Source organism: Neopsephotus bourkii, unplaced genomic scaffold, assembly GCF_033783945.1.
Source record: "Neopsephotus bourkii isolate Nb327-2 ecotype Australia unplaced genomic scaffold, CSIRO-AGI_Nbou_v1 NB_196, whole genome shotgun sequence".
Classification (NCBI taxonomy): Eukaryota; Metazoa; Chordata; class Aves; order Psittaciformes; family Psittacidae; genus Neopsephotus; species Neopsephotus bourkii.
The window spans coordinates 13,174,232-13,190,555 of record NW_026900709.1 but is presented as its reverse complement, the minus strand read 5'-3'; the positions used below and the strand labels follow the sequence as shown (position 1 = coordinate 13,190,555).

The window sequence follows — 16,324 nt, the reverse complement described above, 5'->3', positions numbered from 1 at the left end:
CAAAAAGAATGCAGATTAATGGAAATATTTTTTCTAAAAGCATCACTGCAGGCTCTGATATTGAAGTGGAGGAGAATCTAATAGTGTTTAATTCCCCTTGGTTAGAGTGCAAGTATTTTGGCATAGTGTCACGTGATGGACATGTACCATATTTACTGGAGGTGTGGCTGTTAGCTGTAGAGCAGAAGACACACAAAGGTCCATTATTTTCTCTTTGGTAGGCGATACATTGTGAAGTTGAGAAAATCTCAGACCTTTTTCCTTCTTGAAACAGCAGTTGCAGTATACCTTCTTTTCCCCATATATAATGAGTACAGAGCCCTCTGATGCTCATGCTATTTTAGTGTAGCTTAAACTTTCTAAAATGGAGATATGTAGTAAGTCTTGCCGTCAGCCTGTAGTTAGAAGCAATTGTGATGTGCTTTAAGAGAAAAAAGTGGTATTGCCTTTGAATGTGAGAGACCAGCTAAGTCTGGCACTGCTGGCAAAGTCCATTGGGACCTTGTGCACGCCCTTCTTTTCCTTCCCTTGAAAATAAAAATTTATTCCTCTGTATCATAAAGTTGGAGAACAAACAGACAAGTTTGCAAAGGACTCAGCACACTGATAAGAACCAGGCAACTTCTCAGATGGTCACTTCCAGGAGATGGGCTCTAGCAGGTTTTTAACAAAGCAAGTAACTATTTTTCATGTGTTAAAAAAGGAAGGGCAGCATTTAATTAATCATAAATGGACAAGCTACTTGCAGCTTCTAAGTCATGGTCTGGAAGTTGATTTACTTCCTTCCTTTGCTTCCTTTGCTTGCTTCCTTCCTTTATTTCCTTTCATTCCTTTCTGTCCTTCCTTTTCCTTCATTTCTTTCTTTCTGGGTGTCCTTGAATACACAGACGGTTTGGGGAACTGTATAAAGAAACAAAAATAATCAAGAAATACAAGCTTTCCTTTCAATCTCTGAGCAAAACTGCAATGTAGGAAACTCCAACCAACACCAGCATGGCTTCCTTATAATACATTATTTGATCTTTCTGATGGATCTTCATATTGACTTTCTTCCAGGTTTTTGCATCAAATTTTATTTCTTTCCTTCTCTTTAAGGCATGATATGAGGAAATTAAACTATCATATAGGCCTCTGAAATAAGGGTGGTGATTTAAATCCTGAGTTGCACAGAATCTATCTACTGCACAGTAAGACTCATCTTTTTCAAGAGATGGTAAGGGGATCTCTGAGATGAGATAAAGGCTGTAATGAACTCTTTGAAGAACAAAGAAATATTTCAGAGCTTTCACTTCTGTTGAAGACAAGTGAGATGGGGAAATGATCTTTGCATGACAACTCTGAAAATCACCACATTAGCTAACAAAACTCTACCTCCTCGAGCTAAAGAAAAAAGAAATCTCTGGACCATCCTTTGCAGTGCTTATTTTCTTTTTTTTCCCCCATTCTGATTATCTGATAGTTGATGTGCAGGGGAATGTGTATGTATGCTTTTCTCAGATGGCTTGCAGACATTCTGGTGACCACTTTATCAGTTGTCTTACAGATCACCAGTGTTCTTCAGACAATAGTTGAGAAACACTGGTTTAATACTTTATCAGAAGATTCTTTGGCATTACAGCAATAAAGGGGAAATACCAATGTCAGTAGTGTATGGAAAGAAATTTCTTTGGCATACTAACCTGGAAAAATGAGGAGGAAGAGAGGGTTCTCAGCACTTGACAAAGCATTCATAGAAAATTCAGGAAAGGTCTTAATTTTTCTGGACTGATTTTCTCTAGGAAAGGAGCTGTACTATTAGTATATGGCAAAGGAATTAATTAATATCCAACTTTACTGCCAAAAAACTCCCCCCAAACTACAACACCCCCCCTTCCCATTTTGATATTAATTTAACTAGTATGTTCCACACCCCTGGCTTCTAATGAAGTAAATGATGAGTGCTGTATGATGGCTCCTGAGTCCTTGACTAAGAGGTGGACAGGTCACTGGAGCTTGCTGGATAGAATCTCAACCAAAGGCAGGAACACCTCTGGCAGGGGCAGCTTATAGAGAAAGTAACCAAGAGGTCAAGCTGGAATCATCAGCTTCTCCAGGAAGAGTTTTCTTCCACAGCAGGTAGTGAGTGGTCCTTTGCCAGCATCTATGTGGGGTGCTGACTTGCATATTGGCATCTCTCCAAAACATTGTCCCAGATTGAAATCATGGAAGCTGATAATAGCGATGTGTGGGGATCTGACATATTTTCAAAGCAATTGGTCAATTGATGAGATTTGGGAAGACAATCTTGAGACAGATCTCAAATCATGGTAGAGTAAAAACCAGTGAAGCTGTGATTTTTGTCTCATCCCTTGCAAAGATAAGGTCTAAAGTTTGAATCTCATGCTTAGATGCAGAATTGTTTCCAGCTTGTATGAATACTTAGCTTATGATTAGGATGCAAACTGTGGGTTAGCTGGAAGTGTGCATCATGTTGTAAACGTTTCTGATGTCCAAGGAGAGATTCCTGTTAACATCAGTTTTTCTTAGACTGGCTACATGGTATGTTATTTTTTAAAAAAACTACTCAAATTTAGTAGAGACAAACTAATAATAAAAAAGAAAATAAATTGGCAGAAATGACTGATGGAATATTCTTATCTAAAACCAGCTGTGCAAATCAGTCTAGCCTCATGAATAGTCATAGAAGTTAATAAGAACAACATCAATAGGGTTCTCTGCTATTGTAATAGACTTCTGTTAGAAGTGCTTTAAAAAAACAGAATTTGGTAGAGTGATGTTCTTTGTGTAGATATTTAAAGCATCCCGTGTAGCTTCATGTAGTTAAAAAAACAGAGGGAGAGTGTTGTTTTGTTTTTTAAAAGAAACCACAGATAAGTTCTAATTTACTGTTACGTTTTTGTGGGGGTTTTCCTAACTGGGATATAGAGGCAAGCGTACGTATTTGAAAGCTACATAGGATTTTAGACATAAATCAAGAATGACATTCAATGTCACACTAGGATGATGTGAACAGTACATTAGGTTAAAGCGTTGTTTTCTCTGCTTTTTTTCTGATAGGTCATTGCTTGTGAACAACAGTATGACTACTCATATGATGCTCGATGTGACGTATGGTCTTTGGGAATAACAGCTATTGAACTGGGGGATGGAGACCCTCCCTTATTTGGCATGCACCCGGTGAAAACCCTTTTTAAAATTCCAAGGTATGGCACTAGATGGCTCTCTTCACTCACTAGTTTGTTCGAAGGCAATCCAGTCAAAGGAGAAATGCTTGGTAAACGGTTATGCTTCAAATCCTAAGACTATTTAATTGGAAAAGATATTAAAAAGCTGTAACGTTAAAGACTTTTTTTCAGCCTGAAATCTACAATAATTTACACTGAGAACACCTTGAAATGATAAAGGCTTGCATACTTATTTTATTCTTAGAATGTAAGTCATAAAGTATCAGGATACCTCCCTTCAGAAGTACTTTTCTTAGCTACTGTTGATGAAAACATTTGCTTCAAAAAGCAAGAAGCCAACATCTGTAACTGCTGAATAACATTTTTAAATATTATTTCCCTAAAGTATTAGGCGTGTTTTACTGCGGAAGAAAAATCACACAATTTTTGATGATGCTGTGAAGCAGACTGGCAGTTCCAGCAAGCTGTAGTCATAATTTATTTTTTTAATTTACCCCAGGATGTTAAAATGGGAAGATTTCAATTGTCATACATGGACATGAAAAAGAGATAGAAATTCCCTCTATATATAGTCAAGTGACCTAGCCGTAGTATTTCGTGCTATTTTTGTTTTCATTTTGTTTTCATAGAATCACAGAATAGTTTGGGTTGGAAGGGACCTTTAAAGCCCATCTAGTTTCAAGCCTCTGCCATGGGCAGGGACACCTTCCACTAGACTAGGTTGCTCGAAGCCCCATTCAGCCTGGCCTTGAACACTGCAGGAATGGGGCAGCCACATTTTCATTTCGTTTAGTCTTCCTGAATAAGTTGAGATTGACAGTATAAAATGGAGTTTAACAGCAGAACTGTTGTGATAATAGAACAAATATAGAAAGAATTTGTCCATTATTGATTAGACTGGCATATACTTGATTTTTCCACATTTTGCTCATGAAGAAAGAATCGCCAGTAACTGATAACATTTTTAAACCTTCAGCAATATAAGTGTTTGACCTTTTGCTATCTGCACAGTTATCATAGGCTTTCAAAATTTCTTCTGATTGCAATTTGCATTTCTGATTAAGTCTATTTATATGCAGGTGCAGTTGTGCTGGGTTCTGCGTCATACAGTTATCTCTTTCTACCCAGCCCAGACATGAACTGCCACCACTCTTTCCAAAATTACTCATATTGAAGCAGTGTTTCATCTTGTTGCCTTTGCACAAGTGTAAAACAGGTCCTGGCAGTTAAGGCAGCAAGGGAGGCTTCAGATTACTAAAGCAATATCTATAAATTTGATAAAATGTTTTAGATAGGCAGAACTCATACCAAAAGTATCAACAAGCAATGAGAAGATACATAGAATAGGGCTTGTAGAGGCTTTGATGCCTATGAATAGTTTACCTCTTTCCTTATTTGCTGTTTCATCTCTGTATGACTTAGCAAAACAAAGGTAAAGTATCTATCTGATTAATTAAGTAATGGGTACATTTGTTAAATAGAATGGTAGCAATTTTAAAGTTGAGAGATTTGCCTCTGCTTTGCATTTTATGAGCTGTAACCCTGCTGCTGGTAAGTATGCGCTCATATTACATAAAGTAGGTAGTAGTGAGTGCTGAATGGCATAAGGTTCTGAGCTATAGGAGACAGAGCTTCTCTACTGATACTTGTTTGAAGTCAACTCACAGTAAACGTAAAAGATGCATTCCCTTCTTATAGTAGTTAGACAGTTTAGAAGTAGTAACCTTCATTTGCATATCCTGAATTTGTCCAGTACAAATTCTCACCTGCTATAGCATCTGGTCGCAAAAATGCTCGTAGGGCAGCTATATTTTATTGGAACAACTCTCTCATTTTGTGTGCCACTTCCTAGCTTCATTTGGTAACCCTTACCTGCCTTATGAGAAGAGGAAAGGTCCAGTCATTCCCTATTGCCCCTCTCCACGTGACTTAATGCTGTTGTAAGATCCAGTCAAAAAATAAAGGAATCCTGCTGGAGTTTCCTTTTCCTTTTTTGTTTTCTTTTTCTTTTTCTGTTCCTGTTCCTTTTTCTTTTTCTTTCTCTGCCCTCTTTTTTGTTGTTGCTTCTCAGTTTCTTAGCCAAGTTTCTCTTGAAAAAGGCAACTAGCAGGAGGTTAGCAGTTGCTCAAATTATCTCAAAACTGTAATTTGCCATTCAAACCATATTAATATTGGAGTACAATGAAGCTGAATGCTAAGGCACACACTTCTAATTCTGGGATTCTGGTAGTTTCAAGAACTTGGTCAGAAAGCAGTATAACCTTATATATATATATATATATACAGCCTTGTGTATTTACCTATACTTTAATATCTGACAGATACAGAATGTAACTTGTTGATAACAGCTGCTCTTTCAGCTGGGGTTTCTTGTGGTTTGATGTGAAACTGGAAAATCATTTAGCTATTGCTAAATGGACTAAATGCACAAATATGAAGTGACACCAAAGCGCGTTGCACAGTTATGGTGTGACTGTGGTACCCTACAGTAAAGCACCTATATTTTATCTGGAAGTGTAAAAAGCTACTACAAATAATGAGCAACAAATCTAGTGGGCCATTGATTTACTGCATATATCTGATTTCTCTATGTGTTCTCCCAGGGTAACTGTTGTTGATGGGGCTGATTTGATGTTAGGCTGGAGAAGAGATGATCTTTCTATTCACAGTAAATGACACGCGAACATCACTCAGCAGAGTTGTCAGGAATTATTTCTTTCTTCCTTTACATTCTTGACTATGGTTGATCCATATCTAATTTATACTGCCTTCTGTGTGCTAGACTAGTCTGTTTTGTGTGCTGCTGATTTCTTTACATTAGCAGAAAACTTTGTGAGATTTTTTCAAGCACTGAATAATCTGTTATCATGAATATACTTAAAAATGTTATTAATGGCAAAATTGCCAAAGCTAGACACAGAAATTTCTATGTTTGTTTCTACAGAACTCTTCCATTCTCAAGTAGGGAATAAACTAGTTAAGTTTCTGTGTCAGTTTAGTCACTGGCTTTTTTCCTAGAGACAGTCAGTAATTGTGCTGTTAGCCTTGGCATTGAGTGTCAACTTAGTGAGCTGTGGAGCTATGGCTGTAGTCTTAAATGCATATAATTGAAGTCAGCGAGTCTTCACTTTGACTTCATAGGGTTTGAATCAACCACTGAATGAATGATTTTGTATTTACAGTCACAGCAGTTACATACCCCCAAGATCTTTGAGATGTCTTCTTGTGCACAACTCTCACAATAAAACATTCCCGTTGCCCTGAACAGTCTCTCTTGTCTTATCCTAGGTATTTATCTCATTGGGAGACTGTTGAAATTTGGATTTTCCCAGTCATACTTCTCTGTGCAGGCTAGTATTAATATAGAAATGACAGAATATATAGTGATAGCCCTGTGAGCTGTCAAATTAAGGGTGGAATTTCATAAAGAAATTCCAGGTAGAATTCCATAAAATGGAAAGATCTAATGGCACTAAAATGTTTGATTATTGCATTCGTCTTTAGGGCTCCGAGGTTCTTAGTTCTGTATTTTTGTAACTGGGTTTTGTTGTTTTTTTTTTTTATAGTTTTCAAATCTCTGTCCTTTCAGCATTGCTGGAAGAAGATTCAAATACTTTTGTCTCTGATCAGAACCTTGTCTCCTAGAAGTGTTTTCACTGATGATAGTTCTTAACAGGACATTGTAGATAACAAGGCCTCAATCACATCTGTCTCTCTGTCTCTCTCTCTCTCTCTCTCTTTGTTGCCTCCATCTCCGCAACATGAACAGCAACTGTCTTGTGAGATTGCTGTGCCTTTGTAGGTAAAGAACATAACTTACCCTTTATTTGCAGTTCTCTTTCCCCATCTTGTTCAGAGTAAAGATTTTATTACAAAGATTCTAGTGAAAGGCTCATAAATGCTTCTGTTAGATAAATGACATTAGTTGAAAGACTGCAAGCAGATGTATTGCTCCCTATCCTCCATTTTTAGTGTGTTTTAAACCGTAAAGACAAATGGCCCACAGTGTTGAAGTGGGTGGGTGATGTACGTGCACTGCTGAGCTGACATTGTGGTGGGTTGACTCTGGCTGGACGCCAGGTGCCCACCAAGCCACTCTGTGGACTCTAGCTCCTCAACTGGACAGGAGAAAGAAAACATCACAGAAGGCTTGTGGACTGAGATAAGGACAGGGAGAGATCATTCACCAATTACTGTCATGGTGAAACAGACTTGGCTTGGAGAAATCAGTTTAATTTTTTACCAATCAAATCAGAATAGGATAATGAGAAATAAACCAAAATCTTAAAAAAATCTTCCCCCCACCCATCTCTTTTTCCTGGGCTTAACTTTTTTCCAAATTTTTTCTGTCTCCTCCTCACAGTGGCGCAGAAGGATGGGAAGGGAATAGGGGTTGTGGTCAGTTCATCACATGCTGTTTCTGCTGCTCCTTCCTCCTCAGGGGAGGACTCACATTCTTCTCCTGCTGCAGTATGGGGTCCCTCCAATGGGAGACAGTCTTCCATTAACTTCTCCAACGTGAGTCCTTCCCATGGACTACAGTTCTTCATGTATTGCTCCAGCCTGTGTCCCTTCCACAGGGTGCAGTCCTTCAGGAACAGACTGCTCCAGCCTAGGTTCCCCAGGGTGGGTCACAAGTCCTGCCAGCAAACCTGCTCCAGAGAGGGTTTATCTTTCCACAGTGCCACAGGTCCTGCAAGGAGCCTGCTCCAGCACAGGCTTCCCATGGGGTTACGGTCTCCTTTGGGCATCCCTCTGCTCCAGCGTGGAGTCCTTCATGGGCTACAGGTGGATATATGCTCCACCCTGGTAGTCCATGGGGACAGTCTGCCTCACCATGGTATGCACTACAGGTTGCAAGGGAATCTCTGCTCCAGTGCCTCCTTCTTCTCTGTCTTCATGACCTCGGTGTCTGCTGGGTTGTTTCTCTCCTGTATTCTCAATTCTCTCCCTGGCTGCTATTGCTGTTGCGCAGCAGGTTTTTTCCCCCTTTCTTAATTGTGTTGTATCCCAGAAGCACTACCACTGTCACTGATGGGCTCAAGCCTTGGCAAGTGGCAGGTCTGTCTTGGAGCTGCTGGCACTGGCTTTATAGGACACAGGGGAAGCTTCTAGCAGCTTCTCACAGAAGCCGCCCCTGTAGTCCCCCAGGTGAAGCCACAGTGCTGCACTCCCCTGAAAACCTGATCAGTGTTTCAAAGCAGGAGATGCTGGATGCTAAGCACTTTAGAAAACGGTGGTTTTTCAAGGTGCGCATGTATTAACTTTGTACTTTTGATAGTATGGCCTGAGCGCTGGGCTAGATGCTTAAGCATCTTCCAGTGGTTAACCACTTGTCCTACAGAAAATGTAGCGTCTGCAGCAAATATCTGATAGCAAAAGTGGAGTGAAAAAGAAAATGTCAGTTAAAATTTAAGCTAGATGTTTCATTAGACACTAGCCTTCTGGACCTTATTTCTGTATGTATTGTGTAGATTTGGAAGGGAAGAGCATATGTGTTCATGGACTAATGCAAATTTTAAAACCCTTTTTCATTCATGAACGTTTTATTATATGAATGTGCAGTGTCTTGAAAACAGTTGTGGTATCGCATGCAACTTATTCTTGGAACTGCATTATCTTGTTAATGTTCTGTTTTGCAATGATGTGCACATTCTTCCTCATCAAAATGAATTCTTGGATCTGACTCATAAATCTCCTGAAAAGGGACCTCCAGTGCCTAGAGATAAGAGATAAATCATACTGTGAAGACACTGAACCATGAAATGATTCTGTTAACATGTCATCTGTCTAGAATATATTTTCAAATTTCCAACAGAAGGGCCTAAATTATGAAGGGAAGGTGGCCTAGCAAAGTTGGTAATTTGGGAGTTGATACTTTTAACCTTTTCCATCTGCTGCCTCTGGGTAGGTGTGTCTATTTTAGCAAAGTATTACAAAGTAGAAGATTCCCAAATACCATTACACCTAAGCTTTCAAAAGTAGAATAAGTCCATAAATTCTTCAAATGATGTTATATTATGAGAAACGTTATATCATGTCAGTACTATCTTTAAGGCAGCAATGATTTCAAATTTTGGAAAGAAAAGAAGTGGCTATGAAAAGTGGTGTGGCAAAAAGGAGATTGTGCATGATAGTCTGGAAAGGGTGAGTGTATATACTGGTGAAGTGATTTTGGATCATGTTGTAAAGGTCCTGTGTTTCAGGACACAGTCATGGTACAATCATGCTTACAGGGAGGTGGTAAATTAAGAGCTATTTTCTAGGTTACACTGACAGCTGACACTTAACAGAAACTGAACCAAATTCTCCCATGTCTGCATGAGTCAAGTGTTGATCTTTTGAAAACAGTAGAAGGCACCTGTTTTAAAACTGATTGGTGATAAGGAATGTGTTTTACTTTTCTAACCCATGAAAACTGAGAGTTAAATGAAATTCCATTAAAAATTATTATGCTTCATTAATTCATGTTAAATAGCCAGGAGTGGGATGAAGTTGAGCTTGTGAGTACTCACTTAATGGTGTAGTTCTTCATCTGTGTTGTATTGTGTTGAGACCTAAAGCTGTTGGGAGTGCTTATTAGTTTGAATTTAGTAATGCTTGACTGCTTCAGGAGCTGACCTGGCTCTAGCAGAGCCAAACCTGGTGTCTTCCCCTCCTAACTCATCCCAACTTCAGCTTCCCGGTAGTTTGCAGATAGGCAGTGTAATTATCTTTGCGTTTCCTTTGCAAACATACACTATGTCTTCAGTATGATAATGATTTCTGAAGAAGTTCTTGAAGAGTATGCAGTTATTGTCATTTTTAAGATATGATCATGTCAAGAGAGAGACAGACCTGTTTCACTTTGATACTGTAATTGTGGGTCAGGCCTATGAGGTAGAGAAGCCAAAATATTTGCACCTTCACTTTGCTTTATTCTATACAGTGTGGAGCAGCTGGTGTACTACAGGTAGTTTCACTCATCTGAACAGGTAAGAGGTGTTGTGGAGACATTATTTTTGGAGGTAACATTTAATATTAACTTTTTATAATGTAGGCTTTCATATTGCAGCTGGCTTTACCAACTTCTTTGTGATTTTGCCATCTGAATTGGTACTGACATGGTACTGATACATCATGTAGCATGTACTTTTACTGCTGTTGATTGGAGCAGTAAAGAAATACAAGTATGTGCTGTAAGACACTTAAGCTTTAGAGCTCATTGCTTTTGTGAATCAAAAGCCTGAAGAATTAATAGAATTGTTATTTAAAATGAAGTGTTTAAAGTAGTTAAAGGAACTTGATTAATATGGTCTTTATATAACAATTTGACAAGAAGTCTGCAAGTTTTGGAGTGCAGTGTTGTTTATTTCTTAATAGGAATGTGAATTCCAGTTACAGCAGAGTGATTAAATTACATGGAAAGACCAGATTCTGCCTATGGTTATAAGTGGAGCATCATGATATCTGTAAAAGCTATGTATACTTGTCTAAGGAATAATTTGACTTTTAGACATTATTTTCCTGCCTGATAAATTGAACTTTCATTACTTTGTGATTGTATTTTTATGGGATATCTAAAACACTAAGAACGTAAGGTGACATGTTGTATCTAAGAGTACTGTGGAAATACCTAATAAGCAGACATACAACATCTTCAGGATTCTTCTTGGTTTGTATATGAATAGTAAATAAATTAAAGGTTAGAGTCTATCCGTAGGTGGAAAATAATATAGACCTGTGATACAGGATTAGAAGGATCACTGCTAGTTCTTCATCAGGTTACAGACTGCTCATAGAATCTTGAACCAGTCCAGTATGATTAGATTTTCTAAATTATTTAGATCTCTAAATACATTGTTAGGTAGCTAGTGGGGTTTCTGAGAGGCACTCCTGTGTTTCATTTCTGTTGAAATTCTTTTAATCTCCATTCTGTGTTTGATTTTTCCAGAGTTCAGGATCACCAATTTAGCAGAAAGTGAACTACTGATGTGTTTTAAAAAATGTCAGTAAGTGTGTGTACTTGGCTATATCTTCTTCCACAGAATCACAGAACAGCTGAGGTTGGAAAGGACCTCTGGATGTCATCTTGACCAACCCTCTGTAGGTTGATTCTATGATTCTGTCTCAACCTGTGCCTGTGCTCAGTCACTTTCACAGTGGTGAAAAAGTGCTTCCTGATGTTCAGGCTGAACCACCTGTGTTCCAGTGTGTGCCCGTCACCTCTTGCCCTGTCACTGGGCACCACTGAAAAGAGACTGGCTCAGTCTTCTGTACATTCTCCCTTCGTGTATTTATATGTATTGATAATATCTGTTCTGAGCTTTGTATTTTGTGTTTTAAATAGTCCCGCCTGTCTCAGCCTTTCCTCCTGTGAGAGGTGCTTCAGTCTCTTAATCAATCTTAGTGATCCTTGTTGGACTGTCTCTGGCAGCTTTGTATCTTCCGGTATCTGTCCTGCCCAGAACTGGACATGACATGCCAGGTGCGGCCTCACCAGGGCTGAGTATAGGGGGGTAGGATCACCTTCCTCAACCTGCAGGCAACACCACTGCTAATACAGCACGGGATACCATTAGCCTTGTTTGCCACAAGAGCATGTTGGTTGCTCATGCTCAAGTTTGTATCCCCAAGGATCCCTTGGTTCTTTTGTGCAAAGCTGCCTTCTGGGTGGTCAGACCCCAGCATATACTGGTGCAGGACTGGTGCAGGACTTTACACTTCCCTTTATGGAACTTCTTTCCTGTTAGGGTGGTGAGGCACTGGAATGGGTTGCCCAGGGAGGTTGTGAATGCTCCATCCCTGGTGGTGTTCAAGGCCAGGTTGGACAAAGCCTTGGGTGAGATGATTTAGTGTGAGGTGTCCCTGCCCATGGCAGGGGGTTAGAACTAGATGATCTTAAGGTCCTTTCCAACCCTAACTGTTCTATGATTCTATGATTCTAACTCCATGAAGTTCCTGTCAGCCCATTTCTCCAGCCTGCTGAGGTTCCTCCTCTAGATAGCAGCATAACTTTCGGGTGTATCAGCTGCTCCTCTCAGGCTGTAACATGAGCAAACTTGCAGAGGGTGCATTCTGCTAAATCATCCACTTCATTCATGAAAGATGTTGAATGGGGCTGGACCATTTTTACCCCTGGAGTACACTGTTAGTGATGGATGGATGAATGTCCTGGCATTTTAGCACTGCTACTATCGCACTGTGTCACGGTTTGCAACAGTGCCAAAATATGCCAAAGCAGGGGCTCTGCCCTTAAAAAGATGTATATGAGTTAATAATTCATTTCTAACTGGTAAATGGTAAACGCATCCTAGGGTTTGAATGTCAGATTTAAATAGGTTTGTGCCAGGCTTGAACTGGGCAATGAGTAATCGTTATACTGTCTGTGTCTAAAAAGCAGAGAGCTGTTTGTGTCTAAGGTCATACCAAATATGTATGTGTAACTAGTCATTTAAGTCTGTCATTATCTAAAAATTGAAGTGTATGCAGTATGCATTTGCCCCATACTGTAGCAAAATGGGGTCTGTACCCCATTACCTTGTGACATTTTAATATATTTGAGAAAATACAAATATTTTTATATGCTACATAAGGCAGTAGAGAATCAGCTTTAACGTTAAATCATCATGGTGCAATTTTGTGAGCTGTGAACAGACAGAATTTGATTTTCAGATGCGTTCTTTGTTCAGGTATATTCATGGCCTAATTTCAGCAAGTAATTCATGCTTGTTGTTGAATAGTCTGTTGTAAGCATTATCTGTTAGGGAAGACTTTGCCTGCATAGTATGTTGCCGGTTTTGATTTCTTAAGAGTCTCTCCTCCAACTGAATGTCTCATGAATACATGCAATTGTAAACAGAAGGGTATTGTTTTATATGTATATTCTTCAGTGCCTATTTAAAACAGACTGTTCAAACAGACATTCCTGCCAGTATATTTGTTGCTAGAACATTCATGGGAATTACATACATAAGAGCTACAAAGCATGCAGCTGAAACAAATTCACTGAGGATCTCGAATAATCATGAAAATAAGCATGCTCAGCTCTCAGCCATTTTCTGAGCAAACGAAAATAGAATCACCTCTGATATTCTGTTTTATTCTCTGTGCTGCGCTCTAACCCTCTCTGCACTCTAGGTAGAAGCTGAGATGTCTTTCAGGCATTTTTAGTGACTCCATATGCAGTTCATTTCATTCATTAAATGCACATAAACTGTTTTAGCCAGCCAGTTTTAAAGTAAATTATTACTTTTCAAAATCCATTGCATAAATAATAACAGACTGCTAAGAAACAGTAAGTGCCATTTTGTTTTGCTCTAGTGGAAAATTTCATGCTGACAAGGTCAAGCCCTGCAGTCTGAGAGCAGTCAAGTGATGAAAGGCACATCCAGCAGGAGGAGAGGTGCTAGATGGACATTTAACTGTTGTGCCCTTCAGAAGTGAGGATTTGAAATGTGGCTTAGTTAGATTTAGGGGATAGAACTGAGCTACAAAGTCTACAATCTGATATTCATATTCCTATTCATATAGTTGTACACTAAAATATCTTGGTTTTAGTGTGTTTTCAAAACTGCTTTCTGTTTCTTGATGGAACTACAGTAGTTAGCGGCGTTATCGGTAGTTTTCCTGAGGTAGTAATACTGTGACAATAGCAAGGTAATCCTTACATACGGTGCTTACTGATTTTTAAGGAGATTCATGCTATGGTACTTGGTAAACTTGAGGTTGCAATGGGGAAGATGTAGCATGGCTGATTTTTTTTTTTTTAGTGCAGCAAAACACTTGTGCTCTGCATTTAAAATGAGTTAAAGATAATGGGAAAATCCGTCAGTTATAAATAGTTAACAGCCGATTTTCCACCATTCGGCCAAGAGAACAGCTTCCTTCCAGGTAGATTATTCACATCTAATATTGCTTTGCTGTAAGACATTTAGTGGTCAGATATTTTTATATTTATTAATATACTTTGTTATCGAAATAGATTCTTAGGATAAAAATAATTGAGATAATCTAGGAGTCAGATTGCTCTGTAGAGAACTAGGTAGCTATATTTTCAACATATAAATCTACGTCATTACAAAGGTTGCTGAGAAGCTGCTGATGCCTTATTAGATAAGGCTTAGATAGATTACCTGCAGCATGAAACAATTTACCGAGAACAGAAAATGGGCTTCCAATACAGTCCAGAAATGAAACATCACAATTATTTGAGGTACTCTGTAACCTTGGAAACAATTGGGAGCAGTGACATCAGCAACAATTATGTGCAATTTCTGTCTTTAGTTTATCACCAAGGTAACCAGAGCAGGTTTTCCTGCTTGAAATTTTAAGAATGTCTTGGTTCGGTATTGAGTGTTCGTGAAGCAGACTATTTAGGGTCTGTTAAAATTACATTCTGCTTCCTTTTTAAGATGGTCCTTCAGAATTTAAATTTAAACTCATGTGCTTTTGTTTTGTTGAGGACTTTTTTTTCTCTTTAATTTTTCCTTTCTCTTTTTGAAGCAGCTGCAGGCAAATGAAGCCTTAGTTACTGTGTTAAATTCTCTGAACACTGGAAAGAAGGAAAATTGAATTCCTCATTGAATTCCTTTTTCTGGCCCCATATACCAAGTATTGCAACTGCACATAGAGGCTGCAAATTGCACTGTGTTGGTTTTGGGGACATGACTCACCCATATTTGAGAATACGTGATGTTCCCACATCTAACTTCCTTAAGAAGAGCTTTGCATTAAAGTCTAGGTTCACAAGAGACTTCCAGTCAGTGCTGCTTGAGCACTACGTTGGATGAGTGATTCTCTTAGACTTCCTGGCTGTGAAGGATCCTTAGTCAGCCTACCTCACCTTGTGATCGTGCTGGTCAAGAATGGCCTAGCATGATATCCATCTACATTATTAATCCAGAGAGGGTGTTTTTTTATTGTGGTGGGTCTTGGGGAAGATAATGTTTAAATTAAAGCCCTGTTGCACAGTGGAAAAACCTGTAGACCCCTTCCTAATTGCTCTTTGATGGTAAAGTTATGTGGGCTTGGAGCCATAATGCTGACAGGGAAGGATGTTCAGGCCACACAGTCTCTCACCTATGTATGACTCAATTTTAGAGAGAAATATCTTGCTATGAAATAGTGATAATGCTTATCCATCATGCATGGAGGTAAAAGGGGGAGCTGCATAGTTGCTTTTTTGTTTATGTCTGGAACTCTACCTCAGTTTAAGCCACATCAGTTGAGAACTTAAAAATGAATATATATGTTTGCATTCCTAAAGCTTGCATATTTTTCCTGTAATGTCTACTTCGTCAAACATATACTAATTTCTTTTTTTACATATCTCTTCACCCATAGGTTGCTGCACTTGCAAAATGCACACTTTTATGAGTTATTGCACATTCAGCTTACTATTGTGCAGGGTAAATGATGTGCAGGCAATTTGCCAGTCTTGTGTCTTATATGTAAGTTAGGACTTCATGTTTAAAGGAAAATAAATAAAATTCTGCTCTTGTTTGGAGTGCAGTCCTGAAGAAGTTAAACTGCACTTCAAGCCGTTAGCCCTGCGGGTTTCCAAAACACACTTTATAGCCTATGTTTAATGTAGAAATTCAGTAGCCCACATTACTTATAATGAATTGAAGCAAGTAAATTAGATTAGATTTTTACATGGAAAAAGGTTATCTCTTCATGTAGTTTGGTATTGCAGAGAGAATAAGTCACCTCATACATTTCATAGTACCAGAGACTTTCATAGGATCATAGAATAGTTAGTGTTGGAAGGGACCTTAAGATCATCCAGTTCCAACCCCCCTGCCATGGGCAGGGACACCTCACACTAAACCATGCCACCCAAGGCTCTGTCCAGCTTGGCCTTGAACACCACCAGGGGTGGAGCATTCACAGCTTCCTTGGGCAACCCATTCCAGTGCCTCACCACCTTACAGTAAAGAACTTCCTCCTTATAAAAAAATGTAAATTCATGGGTGTAAACTGAAAAACAAATGCCTTTCTCAGAAATAGAGTGTTCATATTTGCAAAGAAATTAATTCAGTGACTGATAGAAACAGAAGAAAGACAGACTTAGATACTAGTCTCATTCTAGCAAGATTGTAATTATCCTTAGAATTGTAATGAATGTGCATTGCTTATTTTATTTTTCTAATAAAAAG

General features: G+C 38.9%; 1 protein-coding gene across 5 annotated transcripts in view; it reads left to right on the top strand.

Annotated features, from left to right (window-relative positions):
• Window positions 1-16,324, top strand: part of MYO3B (myosin IIIB) — a 205,685-nt gene that overhangs the window by 48,451 nt on the left and 140,910 nt on the right. For all 5 annotated transcript variants that reach the window (XM_061342730.1, XM_061342724.1, XM_061342747.1 and 2 more), the window contains exon 9: window positions 3,058-3,203. In XM_061342730.1, coding sequence (XP_061198714.1) covers window positions 3,058-3,203 — 146 coding nt within the window. The remainder of the gene's footprint in view (window positions 1-3,057; window positions 3,204-16,324) is intronic.